Source organism: Lepidochelys kempii, chromosome 5, assembly GCF_965140265.1.
Source record: "Lepidochelys kempii isolate rLepKem1 chromosome 5, rLepKem1.hap2, whole genome shotgun sequence".
NCBI classification, from domain to species: Eukaryota; Metazoa; Chordata; order Testudines; family Cheloniidae; genus Lepidochelys; species Lepidochelys kempii.
The window spans coordinates 120,907,340-120,928,391 of NC_133260.1; the positions used below are offsets into that span (position 1 = coordinate 120,907,340).

The window sequence follows — 21,052 nt, forward strand, 5'->3', positions numbered from 1 at the left end:
ACCTCCTTCATTTGTTCCATTTTCTCTCTCCGTATATTGTAATGCTTTTACATGCTATACAATATATTCCTCCCTTTCTCTGGGCCAGACAATACATGGTCTTTGTTCCTTTAAGAATTGTGTGTGTGAAGTAACTGCTTGTGTAAGGTGCTGGATGATCGGCCCCGGACATTGAACTCTCCGCACATAACTAATTCAGCACAAGCCGCAGCAGTTCAAGCTTTCCCCGCTGACCTAAAGCAGTTATTTCAAAGGATCAGTTTCCATAGGCCTGTTTAACCTTTAGTTTCTTTGCCAAGGTGGCCAGTAATGGTGCCTATTAGGACCAACTGAGAGGGAAGTTCTTGCAATCTCAAATCTGCTCTTTACTCGAACTTCAGCTAACACCACTGCCTTGGAGGTAAAAAAGCCTGCAATCATTACAAGCCATACTGCCATCATCACCCGTGCTGCGGTAATGTACCTTGTCTTGAATGTAATGGACCATTTCTGGGAAGGAAGGCATCTGTTTACCAGCACTTTCCTTTTCATTTTTACCAGGAAACATTCTCAGTACACGCTGGGCTTCTCCATGCACCTCCTCCCGTCTTTCAAGGGGAAAAATGAGAAAGGAAAGTCATTTGCACACGAGCACAGAACGAATGTTATTTAACGAACAACAAGTGAATTTCTTGGGGAGAGAGAGGGCTTTTAAGGAAAGAAGCTTTTTTAAACACTGCAGAGAACCAGCTCCAGGTTACAGAATATAAACAGCCTTTTGATTCTGGAAGAAAGGAGACTGGATGATAAAAGACTTTCTTGGCTTACATATCACAGTGTTCTCAAGCTTACCAGGCTAGCATCTTAACCAACCTATACAAACTGCCTTCAGTTTCCAGTCTTTCTACTCCCCCACCATGAAGTTTTGTTTTCCCTCTCTTCACCTCTTCTTTTTCCCCCATTTTATGCCCTGCCCTTAGCTGACCCATTGCTAGTCCTCTCACAAAGTACTTATCTGAACCAGCAGTTCCCCAGGTATCACTAACCCAATGCCGTGCAAGACATGCTAGCTGCAACGGATTTACTTAGCTTGATTTAATTATATGATGGGTTGGTAAATCAAAACTTGAGCACTTCAAGGTTTTGACATTGTCAGTCCATCCTTACCCATAGTTAAAGTGTTTTCCCATCCTTCACCCCACATTGTTTTTCTGGTTTAAACTAAAAGACAAAAGTACCCTCTGAAAGATTTTGATTTCTCCTCTTCCTCCCTAGTTTGCCAAGATAAGGCAGAGCTACATGTCTCTGCAAGTCTGCCATTATAATGGCAACACAATGGCCAATTTCCAAACAACTGCATTGAATCTATTTATTTATTTTAACCCAGATGCAAAGTTAACACCTCCTGAAACTTACGGATCTCCTGCAGCTAAAAGCAGTAAGTATCTGGAAGGAATGTGATCTGACGGGAACACTGTGCTTGCAAATTTCACGGCCACCTGACGTACTTGGACTTCAGGCTTAAAAAAAAATAAAATAAATAAAAATCATTAGCCCATCACAACAGAAAGCTTTTTAAACCAAGGCAATTGCATGAAAGAAAAACCTTAAGATGAACCTAAATAGTTGTTTCAACAATAAAAAAAGTTTACTTCAGTTGGAAAAGGAAATAATTGTTTTGCCCCTATAAGTTACAGATCCAGACAAATTAGATGTATGTGCCTGTACAGTATCTGCCACAGTGGGTCTTGATCTTGGTTGGGACCTCTAGTTTCTACTATAATGCAAACAATAATTTGCAGCCAAAAACAAAGGATTTCTATGTATGCATGCAAACAGATATCTAAACCATCTTCACTTTAGATCTGATCCAATTAAGCCAAAAGTAATTATGGAGGTGCAAGGAAACATGGAAGTACATTTGGAAAGGTATCTAGTCACAGCATCCACCATAAATGTTTTTAGCAACATCCTTTTTCATAGACATTTTGTGACAATTCCTATGGAACACAGTGGCTGTGCTGGGGATTTAAACATTTTCTTCAAGATCAGAAGAGGTCATAATTCTTCCTTCTATTATGTTACACACCATTCTGTGTTACTTCTGCCCCAGAGGAACAAACACGGTCCTGTGAAGGTTCCAATCCTAAACTGTTACTGAAGTGAAAAGAACACAGCACTGAAGTAGCTACTCAAATTAACACTGAAAAGGTTATTGTACTTGAAATTGACCAGCATTAACAGTGTTCTTATCTGGTACACTACTGTGTCTCAACCCCTACTTCGACAATTCAAGGCCACCTCTCTAAACCAATTCTTGGTGCAGCAAGACACAGAAAAAACACCACCAGTTTTTGCAGTAAGCACAGTGTGAATAGTTAAATGTGTAATTACGCACACACACTCTCACTCTCTTACTATTAGGCATCATGGGCCACGATCTCAAACCTTAATCATCTAAGCAGTTAAAAAACAAGAACTTGCAGGATTAGACCATAATAAATAGAACTGCAAATAGGATCACAGTAGCCAGAGATGAAAAAAAGAACTATTAGCTCAGTGAGTCCCAGCCTCTTTACAAGGTCTGGATAGCATCTCCAGATGTAGGACAGGTTCTTTCTTAAAAGAATACTCTCTTGAGGCTCAGATATCTAGAATTGCAAGGGCAAAACAGTCACGTATTTGTACTCCTAGTTTTGCACAGGTAAATGTGTATATCACAGGAAACGCATGCACAACTATCCCTACAATTGCAGAACCTCCAGGTACACATTAGCTGCACAGCTACAAGCAATTCTGAAAAGATAGGCCTGGACAGGGAAATTTGGGGGGGGGGGGGGGGGGGGAGAGAGAAAGGTGCACTGATATCATGATTCCAGTCACTAGAACATTTTCAGATTGTTTCACTTCATTACATGGAAAGCCTCTGCATAGATGTAACAGCACAAGGAAAATGGAAGAGCGAACCTCTCTAACAAGACACAGCAGAGACAGTGTTAGAGGTTAGAGCTGAGTGAATCACTGATTTTTTTTTGACAGGTTTCAGAGGAACAGCCGTGTTAGTCTGTATTCGCAAAAAGAAAAGGAGGACTTGTGGCACCTTAGAGACTAACCAATTTATTTGAGCATGAGCTTTCGTGAGCTACAGCTCACTTCATCAGATGTTTACCGTGGAAACTGCAGCAGACTTTATATATAAAGTCTGCTGCAGTTTCCACGGTAAACATCTGATGAAGTGAGCTGTAGCTCACGAAAGCTCATGCTCAAATAAATTGGTTAGTCTCTAAGGTGCCACAAGTCCTCCTTTTCTTTTTGTGATTTTTTTTTGGTTAGTTTCAAGCCGAAAACAGAATTTGGGTGGGGAGGGTGAGAGGGGGGGTGTAGAAGGTTTCCTTGAAGAAATTTAAAAAAAACAAAAAACAAAAAAGTATTTGGATCAAATGAAATGTTTCAAATGTCAACCTGAAATGACCACATTTTCTAAACAAAATGTTTCAATGCTTCTGGAAAAAAAACTTTTTTTCTGGCCAAAACTATTCCCCGACTCACAAATGGATTCAGAGCCCTGAAAAATGCATTTTTAGTGAAAATGTCTACTAACTGAAAAATATTTTCTTCGCTCTACAGGAGATACCACGCAGATCTGTCTTCTTTAAAAAATGATAGTTTTATCCCTAATAAAATACCTTTATTAGGTATGAAGCCACAAGAGCCTCCATAAGCGTACGCTGTGCTCCTTCCAAACTACTGTATGCGCCAACCATCATAGACAAGGCCTCCTGAATAGCCAGCCTGGTATCGGGCTCTTCCTGCAATATGAAAACAAGAGGATTCATTACTCTCCAGTGTGTCCCCCAAACATTAAATAATAACCTTCTCCCAAACCCACGTGATCACCTACCTTGCACAAAGCTTCAAAAAACTGCTGGACAAGAGCTATGTCCTTGGTAAACAGCTGAGGCATTCGACTGAAATAGAATCATTTGAGAAGGTTTTTTAAAAAGAATTTGAGAGCAAATATATCCACACTCTGCATTTCACTTCCCTCATCTCTTTACAACTCACCTCTACCTCCAAGCATCATCTCAAGTTCTAAATTATCCACCTCCACCACTGGGCAATTATTCCCATTAACAACCGCTCAGCATGGCTCAGAAATCAAGACATTCTATGAAACAGTCAATTTGATAGCCAGTGTGGAGGTCCACTTTTGAACACACAGCTCACAGAGTTCATGAGTGCTAACCTCCGCTAAAAGTCATAAATGAACAAACCTGCAGCAATCTAGAGAAGCGAACCATTTTTAGATCCTCTCTACATGCTTCCACGAACTACCATCAGTCATTCCTAGCATAATGATCAACCACCAACATGCTTCATTTTACAGATGCAGAGATGACACAAGACAGTGCTTCTCCACATGCTGTGCTCTGTTGCAAATGGCCACGTGGCACGACACTAACGCACCGGCCTGCTGACAGAGTTACAAATTGCTTTGGAAAAAATATCCGACATCCCGTTACTTAAAATACACTTTAGTTACCTGGAGAGTTTTCCAACAGCTGAATAGGCCATTGACAGCAGTTTGGGGTCCTTGAATTATAAAACAATAAAAAGCCCAGTCAGCAGAGAGCCAGGAGAGAGAAAAACACAGATACCTATCCCTTACAATTATGCCTTTACTTTACATCCTGTCTCCTAACCTTTGAAACATGTTCCGGAGACATCGAGAACAAAGAAAATAATCAAATCCCAGAGCTAAGCACCTTGTAAATGAAGAATAGATGTGTTACACTCTTCCCACAGAAACGAAAAATGACACCAAAAAAGCTGCCTTGATCTTTCAAGAAAGAAAAGCTGATGGGATTTGATAGGTCTGTGAAATGGCCAGCAAGTAACAGACACCTTTCACTGAGCCCAACCACCTTGCCACAGAGCCTCTCACTCGTCACACAACAGGTTCAGGGTCCCCAGGCAAACAATTATTTAAACACTTGGCTCCGGTAGCACCCATCCAACCATTTCTTAAATGCATACCCACCACACCCTTCGTAAGGAAAGGAAAGGCCCATCCCTCCTCCTATCGGTACACCTTTCCTGACAGCCTTATTGGACTCACTGGGACTAGGAAAGGGTTTGCATGATCAGGCATTGGTAACGTGCTTTATAAAAACCACAAGTTTGCTTTATGAAATGACACTGGGAAAACCTGCATTGTGTTTTGGGCCAGAGTACGACACCCTTAGTTATGGCTGGTAGTACCTGTTGAAATGATACCATCCCTACCCTGCCTTAGGTCCCACTGACTTCACATGGAGGAAGGCATTACTCAGGGAAGGTCTAGAGGAACATCTAGTGCATGGCAAGCTGGGGTGTCAATCAAACTCGCCTGCTCCACAGTAACTGGCCGCGTAGACCCTGCCGCTGAGCATAAAGGAACTTCTAGCATGCAGCAGCAGGACCCACGTGGCCAGTTAGTGTGCAGCAGGCTAGTGTGGGGTAGATTTGCACCCGTCTGCCATGTACTGAGTGTTCACCTACATAAGCCCTCAGCCTGAGTCAGGGTATCACAATCAGGCCCGTGCAGCGCCTAGCACGAAGGGGTCTAGGTCCATGACTTCGACTCCCAGGTCCTTTCACAATACCAGGAGTGAATAACAAATCGCTGCAAGGTTACCCTGGCCCATCACCACTGATTGGAACTTCAGCACTATGGTCCACTAAAGACTCTACAAACACTATCAATGCACCTTACACAAGGGAGAGAGATTTTAATTATACACCCAGCATTTACTAGCACCCCTCTCACCCTGTTTCCTCCTTGCTTTCTTTACGTAACGTGCATCTAATGCTATTTTCCTTTGTTTACCAAACTCCCTCATGTCTCAGCAACATTTACATTCCTACATCCCCTCACCTACTCCTCTCACTGCCTCCCTGCCCTACTCCCCTGTTATTTTCCTGTCCTCACCACCACCACCCCCACCTCCATCTGTGAGGCTTTTGACGTTTAAATTGGTAGTTAACAAAAACACCCCGAATCAGAAGGTTATTAAATGTGTCTGGTTCAACTTCGCTTGTTACAGCCTCAGCTTTCCCTTTGCAAGTTCAACCCAGAGAGGAGTGACACGTTGCTGATGCACAATGGAGAAGCATCCAGAGGATCTGATAAAAGTGGTTTCCGCTCCCACCGTTGGCAAGAGATGGACATACCCTTGCAACATGGTCTACAATCTAAGTTTGGCCCATTAGCTGCTCCTGGGAGGTAAGCTACAATTGTGGCTACGTGCAGTCTTCTGCCTTTGTTAGGGTAGAAAGTTGGACCTTATCCCCTCCGATGCAGATTGCACACACTAACCAATGCTTTGTATTAAGCGATTGTATACTTCTGTATTAAACAACTGCAGTGCACTCTGCTTGGGACTACGCCTGAAGACCACTACATGGAAGTTTCATCAGGCAATGAAAGACACCAAGGTCATACTTAAAGTTATACATGGGCTTAAGTACCTCCCTGGATCTGGGCATCAGAGAATAAAGTCCCAGTCCTGCAAACAAACAGTTACGCATGTGCTAACTTCAAGTACATGAATAGTCCCATTGAAGTCTTGCAATCAACATGACTACTCACGTGCATGTGCATAAGTGTTTGCAAGACTGGGAGCCAAATGACTTGCCAAAGGTCATACAGGAAATTTATGGAAGAGTGGGGAATGTAGACCAGGCCTCTTGGGTCACAGTTCAGTACCACGAGATCACCTTTCCTCTCTCTGACCTATCTGCTGAAAATATTTCCTTATACTTTCTTTTAAAATAAACATCATGCAAGAGTAATGAGGTATAAGAATCAGACCAATCATTTTTTTCTTTTTTTATAAATCTAAACAAATCAACCCTTGCAGTGTTGCTGTAGCCATGATGGTCCCAGGATATTAGAGAGACATGGTGGGTGAGGTAAGAGCCATCCCTTGGGTAGGAGCCAATCAGGGTGACTGCCCCGGGGCCCTCGCTTCAAGGGTCCCAGCACTTCGATAAAATCGGGACTGTCACGATATTTAGCCTGTGTCCAGACTGATTTAAGATCGGGATGCCATTTGTCCCGATATTCAGGTGAGGAGGCGGGCAGGAAAGTGAGGTGGGAGGGCGAGCGAGGTGAGGAGGCAAACAGCAGGCAGAAGGGTGGGGGATGAGGAGGTGAGCAGTAACCAAGTGGATGGGCAGACTGCGAGGAGACTAGCAGGGAGGCTGATTTGTCCCGGGACCCGAACCACCCTAGGGACAGCACTGGGTGAGGCAATACCTTCAGCAAAAGTTGGTCCAATAAAAGGTATTTCCCCACCACCTTGTCTCTCTAAATAAATAAATGTGATTCTACAACAAAGAACCTTTCAACTCACCTCTTTGTATTCATTAATCAGTTTCGTAAGTCCATTTAAAAGCATTGGGCCTAGTGGCTTTATTTTACTTTCTGGACAACTGGAATTTAAAAGAAAACATGTTAAAATATATTCTTTGCACCTCCTACTACCAAAAACCAATTGCTTTCTATAACTGCCATCATCATCATCATCTCTGTTCTGCCAATATTACAGCTTAGCATACAAAAAGTTATACAATATTTTAAAAAACCCCCATGTGCAATAGAATTAAATATTCTTTGCCTTCAGCACAACAGCATATTTACCATACAAAGTTGTCTCCGTAAATTGCTTGAAATAGTTTTGCATCTATTACCATAAACCATGTAAGTGGCTTACCTTATACAAATATGATGTACAAACTGCAGGGACAGAGTTCTCAGTTTCGTGTTCGTATTTGCACCAAAGAGCCCATCATACACCACCTGGTGGGAAGCACGAGACGATTGGATACAGTGACTGGTTTAATTTTCAAATATTATTTGCACTCCCTTCCTTCGCTAGCTATCACATGCAGTAGTTAAGTTTCAGCATTTTCCTAGGCACTGGAGGAATGATACAAATAGTAGACGTGTTATGAATAGCTGCTGTGGAGTGAAGACGTTACCTGAATATTAGCTGGGAATGTTTCTGCAGCTTGTCTGGAACGCAGAAGATGAGGAACGATCTTTAATTTAACCCGGGTGCTGACTGGATCTCGTTTCAGTTCTGGCTTCAGAACAACTCCCTGTCAGGAACAAGGTGAAAGATATTTCTTTGGATGTAGCTACTACTACTTGACTGCTAACTACTGTTAATAATTCACGAAAGTGTGTATTTTTTTTCAAAAAAGAAAAAAAATATTTACTCAACAGCAACTGTCTGGCAAAAAACACAGATCAAAGGAAATGACAAACTAAAAATGGATGCTTTGTCCAGCAAACAAACCAAGGCAAATAAAATAAGATTCTCATGAATAAAGCAGGAACACAGCACTAGACGCAAGTCTTACCTCTTTAGTTTTCAGTGGTATATCCCCAAGGTACACTTTGTACATTTTGTTGACGATAATAGGATTATTCCAGTCAATTAAGCTAAAGAATTGTAAAAGCAACATGTTAAAATTATGCCTTAATTATTTACAAATATATTTTACAGCACTGTGTAATGTTGTGGGGAAAAAAAATCTAAATCTAATTAGCTTCAAGTGCAGCCTAATTTCACCCTCACCCCACATATAATCTGCAGTCATGAGATAAAGAATTACAAAAAGAAAAGGAGTACTTGTGGCACCTTAGAGACTAACCAATTTATTTGAGCATGAGCTTTCGTGAGCTACAGCTCACTTCATCAGATGCATACCGTGGAAACTGCAGAAGACATTATATACACACAGAGACCATGAAACAATACCTCCTCCCACCCCACTGTCCTGCTGGTAATAGCTTATCTAAAGTGATCATCAAGTTGGGCCACTTCCAGCACAAATCCAGGTTTTCTCACCCTCCAGCCCCCCCCCCACAAACTGTGAACGGAGTAGCCTCTGCTTAGCAAGTGACTCAGCAAATAGCAATAGCAACTATATCGGCTAGCCTGAGGTAAAAATCGCAGATTTTCCTCCAGGAGGAGCATTATTTCCACCCAGCACTGGCTGGGGAGGAGACAGTCATCCTGCAAGAAACCTTGCTGCTGCTGTTGTGGAAGAGGACAGCACAGGGCAATGTTGAAGTGATTAACCAGCAGGATAAATATGCATGGTCAGAGAGCGGTGTGGCTTTCCCATTTGATAAACTACGCTGGGTCCCACTAAAAAAGTATTCATAGAATCATAGAATATCAGGGTTGGAAGGGACCTCAGGAGGTCATCTAGTCCAACCCCCTGCTCAAAGCAGGACCAATCCCCAATTTTTGCCCCAGATCCCTAAATGGCCCCCTCAAGCATTGAACTCACAACCCTGGATTTAGCAGGCCAATGCTTAAACCCCTGAGCTATGCCTCCCCCCACATGAATGAGCTAAGAGGACAGCAGCACAACCACTCAGAGGAGTTGCTGTCCCCTCTCAGCGTGTAACCTTTCTGGATCACTACATCAATTGCAACTATTATTATTAGACATGCCAGTGCCCAGTTCTTAAACAGAAGCCATTACCTTTGTTTGCTTTTCAGTTCCAGGTCTGCTGCAGTTGCTACACTGTGTCGCGTGTCGCTGGAGGCTATTACCAGGTGTATGACAGCTTCAAGCTCTGGTACCTGCTCAGCTTCAATGAACTTTACTATTCCCAGTTTACACTGCTCAGCAACGTAGAAGAGAAAGTAAAAATTACTGACCAGACGACGTGCTACATTAATGTCAAGGTTTAGCAGACTGAAATCTGGGCCTTTTGTAATCCTAAAGAGGGAAACTCTCACTCTTTCCATCTCCTCAACTGAGAAGCTAAGCTTTCTAGGTGGCAAAAAGTTCATTTGCAGTGGAGGTTTAATATAACTGAGAGAAGAGTTCAGAAACTCTATTACATCAAAGAGAAAGACACAGGCAAGGACAGAGCTCAGCTGTGCATTTACTAGCAAGTTCTGAAAATATGTTTTAAAGTTAGATGGAAAAATTGTTGACAGATCAACAGTGGCAGCCTTAGACCTCTGTCTCACTCTAATAATTTGTAGGTGCTTTAATGCATGAAGTGCAGGTTTCAAAATAACATGCACGTAGACTACAGAGTCCTACTCAGGCACCGTGTGCTTTACATACAAGCTGGGCAAGCCATTTTTTGGAGTGAATTCTTCATTTACTTCCACGCTGTGCATTCCTTGCATGTTGTACCCACCAAGTCATTTTACTGAAGTTCCCATTTCATACCCTGCATAGCCCAAGTGATTTGCATTACCTGTTCCAGCTGTTCAGGTGTCCATGGGCTATCTCCAATTACCCGTTTGGCTGCGTAAAAGCTCATCCCTGGAGGAGGTTGAGGGATCCCCGAACTTCCAGCACTACTGGATGCAGAAGAGCCCTGTGCCGATGGCACATTTTGGCGACTCTGGGATTCATTCAGTACATATCTGGAAGGAAAAAAGGAACACGTGAGTGGACTTATTAAACTACCCTATGAACTGAAGTCAATTCCTCATTACAGGCACTGAAGAGATCAAAATAAATATCACTCCTCCCTCCCCCTCAAATATTATTTTTTGACCACATTGTGACGGGTTCGGTCACAGAGACCCCCTTGGGACTGTCACCTGAAGTGCTGAAACTACCTCTGAGCCTATCTTCCCTGCCAGCTTGGGACTTCAGAGTAATACTTCATATTTCTAGCTTCAAATACGAGAATGATACATTCATACGAATAGGATGAGCACACTCAGTAGATTATAAGCTTTGTAACGATACCTTACACGAGACCTTTTGCATGAAGCATATTCCAGGTACATCATATTCACACTTAAACATATTTCCATAAAACATATGGAGTGCAACGTCACATATATACATAAGACAGACTATTTAAACACACTGCAGAGCCTTGCCAAGTTGCATTACTGACAGGGAGACCCATTGCAAGTTAGCCTGTAAGCGAACACAACAGTGCATCACAAAATGTAGTTTGTTTATTGAGTGAGTAGCTCAGATGATACTTCTCAGTATACCAGTCGGTCTGCTACCGTAAAGGCTACAAAAGGAACAAAGGCCCAGTAACTCCAGGTTTCCCAATAACGCTCTGCTATTAAATGTTTGTTGAGAGAGGAGAGGGATGGCAGGGCTTTTTGGTGAGCGTTAGCAGGTTAGTGGGTCGGTAAATTAAGAATTAATGAGGTTCTGCTGTGTTAGAAATCAACACACATTAAACACTGTATTCGATAAACTCTTATACAAGTACTAACTGGAGCCTGTATGAGGGGTGCTGGACTGGATGACCTCCTGAGGTCTCTTCCAACCCTGATCTTCTAGGATTCTGTGATTCCCTCAAAGAGGAGGCTGGGATGCATGAAAATACAGAGAAGGCAGCAAAGCAGGCCCCTTTCTGCTCAGGGGGCAATCCCGGGATGTGAAGGGAGGGGAGAGCTGTGGTAAAAAAAACAAATACCCCTTGGAAACAGCCCATCTCTGCAGTGTTGATAGTGGAGACAGGCAACAGAATTCAAATTCTCAGGCACTCGGCATTTGGGGGCTCAGGCGCCGGTCTTCATAGGGCACATCGACATTGGAACTGGAGGTTTCATTTCCAGCGTGGGTAGGGTGTACTGACGCTAGCTCGGGTAAACATTCCTGCACTAGCTCGGATGGAGCTTGGTATGCTAACAATAGCAGCGTAGCTGGCCACCGAGTAGACGCACACCCAGGACCTAGGTCCTCACTCGGGCGGCCAGCCCATCCCCGCACCTGCGCTGCCATGGCTGCACTGCTGTTTGTATCATGCTAGCTCCGTCAGTTAGCACACGTACGTCTACCTGCCCTGGAAGATACACCTCCAGCTCCAGTGTTCACGTATCCTCAGAAAGCGACCAGCCATGCTTCTCTGCGAGCACCCACACGCACGCCTAGGGTCCAGAGCAACAGCCACTCTCCCGTGCGCTGCCGAGCCAGCTAAACCCATCAGAACATGAGAACTGTGGCACAGAGACCTATCTGAGCAATTTGCTCTTGCTCTGAACAATGTGTGTTCAGCATACAGACCACAGAGGCAGAAAACAATCTCAGGAATGCAAGCGAATGCTCATCCCAACTCTGGAGAATAATCTTTCACACACAGAGTTTAAACAACTGTGTGATTTGGGCTTTTAAACCCTCCTTTAAAATCTTTCTTGGAGGCTCCAGCTTACAGTAAGATTTAGCACTAAAATTTAAGGAGACAAAACAATCAAGCAACTATGCAGTAGGCTACTGGGAACAGAGATCAGACCTGGTAATTCACTCCAAGGTTCAGTTCCAGCAGAAGTTCAGATCAGAACATAATAAAGAAAATAGCTTGTAACAAAATATCACCTACAGAACAGGAATACAGGTCCTTCTACTGCCTGATCAACAGCCATAGCCTTATACCAGGATACTCCTTCCCCCTCCAGGCTGTACCACTAAATACAGCAGAACGTAATAAGGGTCTATTTAGAGAGCACTCATTCCTGATAGATTTACCAACATCATGGCTTCAGTACACGTGGCCCAAATCCAACCCGTGAAGCATAATCACAGAGCAAGTTCCACCGAGCAATTTTATGTAACTTTGATTTACCCTTCTTGACAACAGGTTATGCATAGTTTCCATACAGACACCAAGGTTTTCAAAGATGGCCAGTGATTCTGGATGCTCATACTGAGATACCCTCTTAGCACTTTCCAAAAATCAGGCCTCTTAAAGATGTCTCAAGTCAGGCACCCAAAATCACTGGTCACTTTTGAAAATCTTGGCCTGAGCTCTTTGGCGCTTTTGAAAATCCTACCCAAAGTGCACCAAGAGCACTAGTCTCACTGTACTACAAAAGGGCGTGTCCTCCTAACTCACGCAGGTGCATTAGAATATCCCAGCTTTCACCTGCAGCCAAGTGACAGTCAAGGGGGACAGTGGAGGAGGAGTCCTGCTTTTAAAATAATTTCCAATGTCCTTCCAAGTGAATGCTTCCAGAACAATATAAAGGAGTGGCAAACACAGAGTCAGATGGGAAGTGGCTTTTGAAAAGTATTGATTAAATATGCAAAAGGGCAAGATCAGTAAAACCCAACGGCACTATAAATAATGAGTGTACACAAACTTGCTCTGGGAGCTGATGCACACACCGACACCAGCTGTTAATCAAGATTACGACATCTGTAATGAGCAGAAAGTCGCAACATAAATCTCGTGTCACTACAGGGCCGATCCTGTGAGATATGAGCCCTCATTGCCCATTTCGATCTAGAGCAGTTGAGAGTGCTCAGAACCTTGGGTGATTGGGCCCAAACAGACCAAGCACAGAAATGGGGAGGTGCAGGGGGAGATGATAAAGCAATTTGATGTTTATTTTATTGTGAATGCATGAGTATTTAAAACCACAGTTTTAAATCCTGCTCCCAACGGAAGTTAATGAGAGATTTGTAAGACACAGATTCAATAAAGCACTTAAGCCTTTTGCTGAATAGGGATGGGATTACTCACAAGCTTAAAATAAGGTTTCTGTTTAAGTACCTAGGGCCTCATCAACTTTATTGGGAAAACGAGATAAAGGAGCACACTTTAAAGAAGTCTCTTTTGTGCACACTTCTGATCATCCATCATACACAAGATACTCCAAGTGTTACAGGATTTTGCTGCAGCTCGCCCTCACTTACCCATAAGGCATGAGGAGCACATCCAACATAAAGTCCAAGAGCAGCTGTACAGTCTTTGGTTTTTCAGCAAGATTAAATGGAGAAGCTGCTTTTGATGGTTCCACAGGATATTTCATGTGAAAAAGGGCTGGTATTAGAAGATGCATTAGGCTGAAAAACAATTACATTTAGTGCAACTATTTACAAAAACACCTTTTGATTCTTCGCATTCCACACACAAACTGTATAGCAGAGATTTAGGCAAGGTTTTTTTGTTTGTTTTTTTTTAAGTGAAAATCCACCGAATCTTATTCTGGCAGCTTTCATTTGATACCCAACATGCCTAACAATGGGAGGCAGGAAGCAAATTGGGGGGTTGTGTTTAAACAAAACAAAATACAATACAAACTCACAACCAAGGATAAGAATTAATTATCTATGTCCACATTTTTAAGAACATTACTACGTTATACTTATGTGAATTCATTTACACACACACACACACACACACACACACACAGAAAATCTAGCTTCAGAAACTGCAACCAAAGAGAGACTCACAGAGAACACCTCTTGTTCAAAACTTGGGCTCTGATCCTGCACAGGGCTGAGCATCCTCATAGTCCCATTGAAATTAACTGGAGTAGAGGGAGATTAGCACCTCATGGGATCAGACCCAGAGTTATGAAGCATACATACACCATGTCCATTTTCTGTACATGTACAGCCAGATTTCCAAAAGGCCTCAGCACCCAACAGTTCCCACTTACACACCTATGTTGAAATCCTGGCCCCACTGTAGTTAACCAAAATTTTGCCATGGACTTCAACAAGACGAAGATTTTACCCTGATTCTCGTTGATAATTAAACCACTTTGTGCCACTCTGGTAGCATAAAGGCACCTTCAAGTAAGTGGAAATGTAATTTACACTAATTTTAGGGCCCCTTTACACTGCCAGAAACGCTTGGCACACAGCAGCTCCTATACCTGGCCTGTAATTGTCAGTATCTTAACTATTATGATACATTTCCAAATGTGACATGAGTTTGGATGCCTCAATTTTTGGGTGCCCAACGTGACACACTTAAAAGGGCCCAGTTCTCAGAGGGCCTGTGCTCTGCACTCTGTGAAGGTCAGGTTTCTTTAAGGTGTCTCAAGTCGGGCACCCCAAATCACCAGCTGCTTTTGAAAGTTTAGACATAGCTGTACTATAGTACCATCTAGAGACCCCGCGCCCCCATGAAATTGAGGCCCTGGTGTGCTGGGTATTATGTAGATTCAACATATGAGATAATCCCTGCTCTGATGCGTCCTCCATGCTAACTAATGGTCAGGAAGCGAAGCTGGATTTCTGCATATATAATCCAACGTGCAAGTCTTGCTAGGTAATCAAATGATCACCAAGAAAAAGTGCATTTCATTTTATTCTTACAATATAAGCTTCTTTCATTCCAACTGTACATAGTCATACCTGTCTTGCTGTGGTTGCGGTTTCCCTTCCATTGCAGTGAGGAGAGTAGGTGCCAACTCACACTGTTTTTCCACAGGCAAACGAGGGTAACCCATCTTAACATAAATTATAGTAAAATTCTGCAAGGGTAAAAAAAAATATATGTAGCATCAATACAAAAGAAAAATCAATTTTGTTAAACTAGCCCCATATGGTATGTTTCTGACGTTGTATATGACAACTGAGGGTCTGAAAGACTAAGCAATTATTTCCAGGGCTAACGATGATTAACTGACAGTTTTCTACTGGCAGGTTCAGCACCTATTCCGCTCTTTTTCACTGCGGACTTCAATGGGAGTAAGGCACTGTGATGGAGTGTACTCCCCACACTGGCCCTAAGAGAGTAAATTAGGCACAATTAACTCATAGGTGGCACTCGGAGGAGCCGCCAGGGAGCAGGGATTGATTAATCAGACATGAAGCTCAGCTGGACAAGAACAGGAGGGTCCTGCATAAAGTCAGATAGCTGGCAACAGAAGGGGGCTGCAGGGAAGAAGGCTGCAGTTATTCCCTGGGAGGAGAGAGGTATGTTCAGGACTATAGAGGGTAGTCCATGGTCACTCCCTGGGAGGAGGGAGTTGGGAGGCTGGCAAACCGGGAGACAGGAAGGTAGGAGAAGGCTCAGGGGAAGAGCAGCAAGGAATAGGAGACCAGACTTGGTTGCTTAAAAGAGGGCCCCTGGGCTGGAACCCAAAGTAGAGGACGGGCCCGGGTTCCCCTACCAGCCACTGGGGACACGGCACATACCAGGCAGAGGACAGTGGACCACCTGGAACTATTTGTTCCAGGACAGACTTTACTCCACCCTCAAGAAGGGGAACCATGTAGTGACCCAGCCAGAGGGCCAAGTCACAAAGATGACGCTGCAGTTCCTGGGTCCACAGGCTGAGAGGATGACGAGAGAGACAGCACCAGAGGATGGCGTAATGCCTCACCCGAGCTAATCTCCAGCGCAACCAAGGAGGGGCGCCACCTGCGGTGAGTGCACCCCAGGACAGGCACTTAGGAGGATGCCTCTCTCTCTCTCACTTTCTCAGGTCCCTATTTCTGAAAGGAAATAAAACTGAACTATCGGGTAACTATGGAGTTCTGCAACATAAGCAAGAGGTCCTTTGAAAACATTTCTAAACGCTCCTTGTTAAAAGCTGCAAATAAAATTAAAAATACAGAGCTGTGGGATAGGACAGCACAAGAGGCTGATAACGGGAGAGGAACCCCTTGCACTGCTAAAGTGCTGGTTCAAATCCAGCTCAGGTTTGTAGTGATGTAGAATGGTTACCTGCTGGCTGTTCAATAACTTAATGGTTAAAACTTTTATGTTCGGGGGCAGGAGTCAATCCAATTCCCAGTGCACAAGTGCTCAAAGAGCCAGGCATGGCATGGCCTGGCCCCCAGCCCCATCCAACCCCCCGCTTCTCACCCCCTGACGGCCCCCCCGCGACTCCTGCCCCATCCAACCCCCCTGCTCTCAGTCCCCTGACCGCCCCCGGACCCCCCGCCACCCCATCCAACCCCCCCCTCCTTTCTGATTGGATGGGGCAGGGGTCCCGGGGGGGGGCAATCACCCCTTCTCCCTGACTGTCCCTGGACCCCTCGCCCCTAACTGCCCCCCGCTGCCCCATCCAACCCCTCCTCTCCTTCCTGACTGCCCCCCCCGGGACCCCTGCCCCCATTCAACCCCCCTGTTCCCCGCCCTCTGACCGCCTCAACCCCTATCCACGCCCCTGACCACCCCCTGAACTCCCCTGCCCTCTATCCAACCACCCCAGCTCCCTGCCCCTGTACCGCGCTGCCCAGCGCGCCGGTGGCTGGGGGGCAGCTGCACCAGGACAGCAGCTGCGCTGCGCAACGCAGCTCCAAGCACCGGGTCAGGCCGGGCTCTGCAGCCCCGCCACCCAGAGCATTGTGCTGGTGGCACGGCGAAGTGAGGCTGCAGGGGAGGGCGAACAGCGGGAGAGGGGCCGGGGCGAGCCTCCCGAGCCAGGAGCTCAGGGGCCGGGCAGGACAGTCCGCGGGCCGGATGTGGCCCGTAGTTTGCCCACTTCTGCTCTAGCGTGTAGAGGTAGTCATTCAAAGTCAAAGCTTAGTTGTAATGGCTGGGTAATGTGGGATCAGTACATTTGATCTGTGGATAAATAAGGACTCTATCTGCGTGAACATGAATTTTGAGCCCTGGCTGAAGATTTGTTGAGCCAAGTATGATTTTTATGACAAAGGGTAGCTAAAAACTAAGTCCGGGTGTCTCATAAAAATTTGAAGGCTTTGTTATATGTTACTCCAACTGGATTAAGTTAAGCACGGACCTACTAAATTACTATCATCTTCTGAAATGGTTACAGTTCTCAAACTTGCACATCCACATGACCGTGACTAGTTTAATCTGATTAATAATTTTTTTAAAAGATCAAACCATTGTGTGAAGTTAGTAAAAGACCATTCTGAGGTGACCTCTGTGGTATTTATTGCAAATTTTCAGTAACTAAATATAAGCAGTGATTCGCAATGGAAAGGAAGTAGCACTGTGAAGCAGACCAACACAAAGCAGAGGTGAGCTGTGCTATGTTTCTTTGTAGGCAAGGTATTTATTAAAACATTGTGAAACTGACTACACTACAAGAAACAGCATATATCACTTCAGTATAGGATGGTCAGCAGACTTTTGCCATAGACAACAACGATGGCACACAAAGCTGCTTTTCAAGTTTACCTTCACACAAGATGTTTTTCTCAGTGTTCTACAAAATATGAACATCTTGTAAATCCTTGGCCTCATCCAAGGGAAAGCTCATGTACAATTTCTCCCATTGTTAGCTCTTACTTTTGGACAATCAGCTGGTTCCAGGGCTCCAGCGGAAGTGAATTCTACTTAATGAGTTTAACTGTCACTCTAAACATTTCCATCTCTGCTCCCACAGTGTTATTTTTCATTAAGAACATGCATGAGTTAGCACCAGAGCAATGAGAGGGAAGACAGGTCTTTTCCAATGTTCTGAAGTCTTTTCCATGAAACCGGTATCGGTATTTGTAATACACACACTACAGTTCAGCTAAGAATTGCCTTCACTAGTTTCACAAAGCGGTTAGTAGTTTTTAGTCTTTAAAAAAAAAAAAATCAAATGAATTAATCTGATAAAGTTTCCCTTCTGAAAAATGGGGATATTATTCCCTTTCTCCTGCTTTGTCTCATCTACTAAGGCCCTGATCCTGAAAACACTTGCAAACACGTTTATATATTTGCAGGATCAGGGCTCTAAACCGTAACCTCTTCAGGGCAGGGACTCACTCAGTAGGTGCTGGTTCTGCACCTGGCACAATGGGGCCTCTATGTGCGACTAATACAAACAACAAATCTGTCAATTCAAGTATTCATGACAGTTGGAGAATAATTGAAGTGGTCTCACAAAAAGTTGTCAGTAATTTAGCGATGAAGTGAGCTGTAGCTCACGAAAGCTTATACTCAGATAAATGGGTTAGTCTCTAAGGTGCCACAAGTCCTCCTTTTCTTTTTGCGAATACAGACTAACACGGCTGCTACTCTGAAACCTGCCATAAAACGACTACTTTCACCCGTGCTGGTGGCATATAGTTGTTTATTTTTAAGTCACTTTAAAGCATCTCTCTCATCACAATAATATGTTTCTGAAGGGAATGGACAGATAAGCACCACAAGGAGCCTCTAAAGAATAGAAAGAGCTCACCTTTATACAAATCAGGTAATGTTCTTGGAAGAACAGTACTTACGGTGACAAAGGAAACTGCAGCAGGATCTTGGTATTGGACTAGTAAAGTCTCTACTGGAAGTTGAATTTTTGGACGACTTTTGATGCGTTTATTCAAGTGAACTAGGAGCTCCATGACCTGGGGGGGAGAAAAAAACATTAACTTCAGCTTTGGGTTCAATATGTTCCCAACATACAATATGGTCCATTAAACACAGAACAGGCCAAAGAGTTCTGCAGGACATAGTTCCCAACTCTTTGACAAGATGGCTGCCATCATTTCTCATATTATCCATTAGCTTGCATGAAATGCGTTGGTGGTCTCCAGACACTTTCTAGCGGACTGTCATCCACATCACAAAACCATCCACCACAAGCGGTGCTCTTGTTAGCAGTATTGGAAGAGATGTCAAGGAAGGAATGATTATGGAGAGTTAACTTGTCTCTCTATATAGTTGGCTGCTGCATCTCAAGATGGAGGAATGCTGGCAGACTGATGTGGGGAAGGTTACAATGCGCTATCAGTGCTGTACCCTGTGGACAGAGGATGATTCTAGTACTGAAAATCTAGCACTTGTGCGAGTTGCCAAATCAGTCTGAGAAAAGAAAAAGGGTCCACATTAAAAGAGACAGTAATTAAATTGAGCTAGAACATTTGTATTCAGGGATGTCCCTAGGAGGGTGTGGGGCCTGGGGTGGAAGTGACTGATTCCTCTCTTCTGGGATCGACTGCACCAGCAAATTGTGTGGGGCCTGGGGCGGAAGTGACGGATGTGTCTCTTCCAGGACCAACTGCGCCAGCCAATCGCACCAGCCCACAGGGCCCCCCAAAGCGCGGGGCTCGGAGCGGTCACCCCAATTCGCCCTACCCAAGAGACGGCTCTGTTTGTATATCACCTCCTCCCCTGCCAAGTGCCTGATCTGGTCCAGCATGGTCAAACACTCCAGACTGCACACAGTCAACTCCATTCCTGAAGCACCTGGGCACAATCTACCCAATATACACTATGAGTCTTCCTGGTGTCTAGCTGAGACTGGGCTTTGGATGAGAGTTAGGTAGCTGAAGCTCAGCATGGAGAACACAGAGCCAGTGACAGCCGGCTAGGGGAAAACGACTGGAGGAAATAGCAGAGATGACCTGTGCTATCTCAGCCGGGAGAGCCTACACATCTTTTGTTACCCAAGTTAGCAACTTGGATAACTTGTTAAAATCTCTGCTACATCTGGAGCCGCAGATAGCAGCAGTGGCCACGAGTGCTTTTTCTCCCATCTAGCCTGGCATGAAAGTTGCAACCCTTTTCTTTTTGATGTGGAGCTCACCTTGGTTACCCGCACCTTCATTACTACCAGAGGGGATTACTGCAATGTGCTGTATTTGGGGCTACTCCTGAAGACGTAACAGATGTTTCAGCTGGTGCAGAAAGCAGTTGTCTGCCTGTATGCTTTCTGTGAGAAATACTAATATACCTATGCTCTAGAGACTGCACTGGCTAGCTGAGTACCCCCAAAGATCCACAGAAATCAGCTGGAGCTGAGGACAATTAGCACTTCAGTTTATTGCAATTCCAGCTGCTGATTTTGATCTAACTTAGCCTCTCATTGTATGGGCTTGTAGGGATAAAAATCTAGGCCACAATTCAGGAAGCACTTAGGCATGTGCTTAAAGTTAAGCTTGTGCTTAACTCCCATTGACTTCAAATGTGTTTAAGTGCTTCGCTGAACAGGGAGGCCAATGTTCTTTGCTGAATCAGAGCCAATGTTAGCATGCCATTCGGTATATTTTGAAAAGTTGTCAGTATCTGAAAACGTGCCATATTTCTCAGTCTCTTGTGGTAGTTTAGGAGTGAGACTAAAGTGAGGCAGCAGAATGAAAAGCAAAGCTTTGAAGTAAATAATGCATCAAAAGCAGAGCTTGTGTTGAACAGGTTTCTCTGCACAAATGCATAGTGCATATTAGATCTCTGCTGAGGTTTACGAGAGGTCAGTTAATTTTTAATCACCATTGACTGGCTGCTAAACACTTAATTTAGAATAATTTTCCTGTACGTATGTTTAAGATTAGAACCGTAAACGTAATTAAAAACCAACAACAGAATAATCTGTAAATCGGGATTTAAAATTTTCAAAACAAAAATACTGGAAGAGTCAATTCCTCCCCCACCACCTTT

The 21,052-nt window shown here is 44.1% G+C and overlaps 1 protein-coding gene across 6 annotated transcripts in view; it reads right to left on the reverse strand.

The window, feature by feature from the left end:
• ECPAS (Ecm29 proteasome adaptor and scaffold) overlaps positions 1-21,052 on the reverse strand; it is a 90,163-nt gene that overhangs the window by 51,624 nt on the left and 17,487 nt on the right. For all 6 annotated transcript variants that reach the window (XM_073345601.1, XM_073345606.1, XM_073345603.1 and 3 more), the window contains 14 exons: positions 18,907-19,023; positions 15,127-15,245; positions 13,675-13,824; positions 10,259-10,430; positions 9,526-9,665; positions 8,389-8,470; positions 8,005-8,124; positions 7,737-7,822; positions 7,377-7,455; positions 4,523-4,572; positions 3,881-3,947; positions 3,666-3,788; positions 1,396-1,499; positions 464-587 (listed from right to left, as the gene is read on the reverse strand). In XM_073345601.1, the coding sequence (XP_073201702.1) occupies positions 464-587; positions 1,396-1,499; positions 3,666-3,788; positions 3,881-3,947; positions 4,523-4,572; positions 7,377-7,455; positions 7,737-7,822; positions 8,005-8,124; positions 8,389-8,470; positions 9,526-9,665; positions 10,259-10,430; positions 13,675-13,824; positions 15,127-15,245; positions 18,907-19,023 (1,533 nt within the window). The remainder of the gene's footprint in view (positions 1-463; positions 588-1,395; positions 1,500-3,665; positions 3,789-3,880; positions 3,948-4,522; positions 4,573-7,376; positions 7,456-7,736; positions 7,823-8,004; positions 8,125-8,388; positions 8,471-9,525; positions 9,666-10,258; positions 10,431-13,674; positions 13,825-15,126; positions 15,246-18,906; positions 19,024-21,052) is intronic.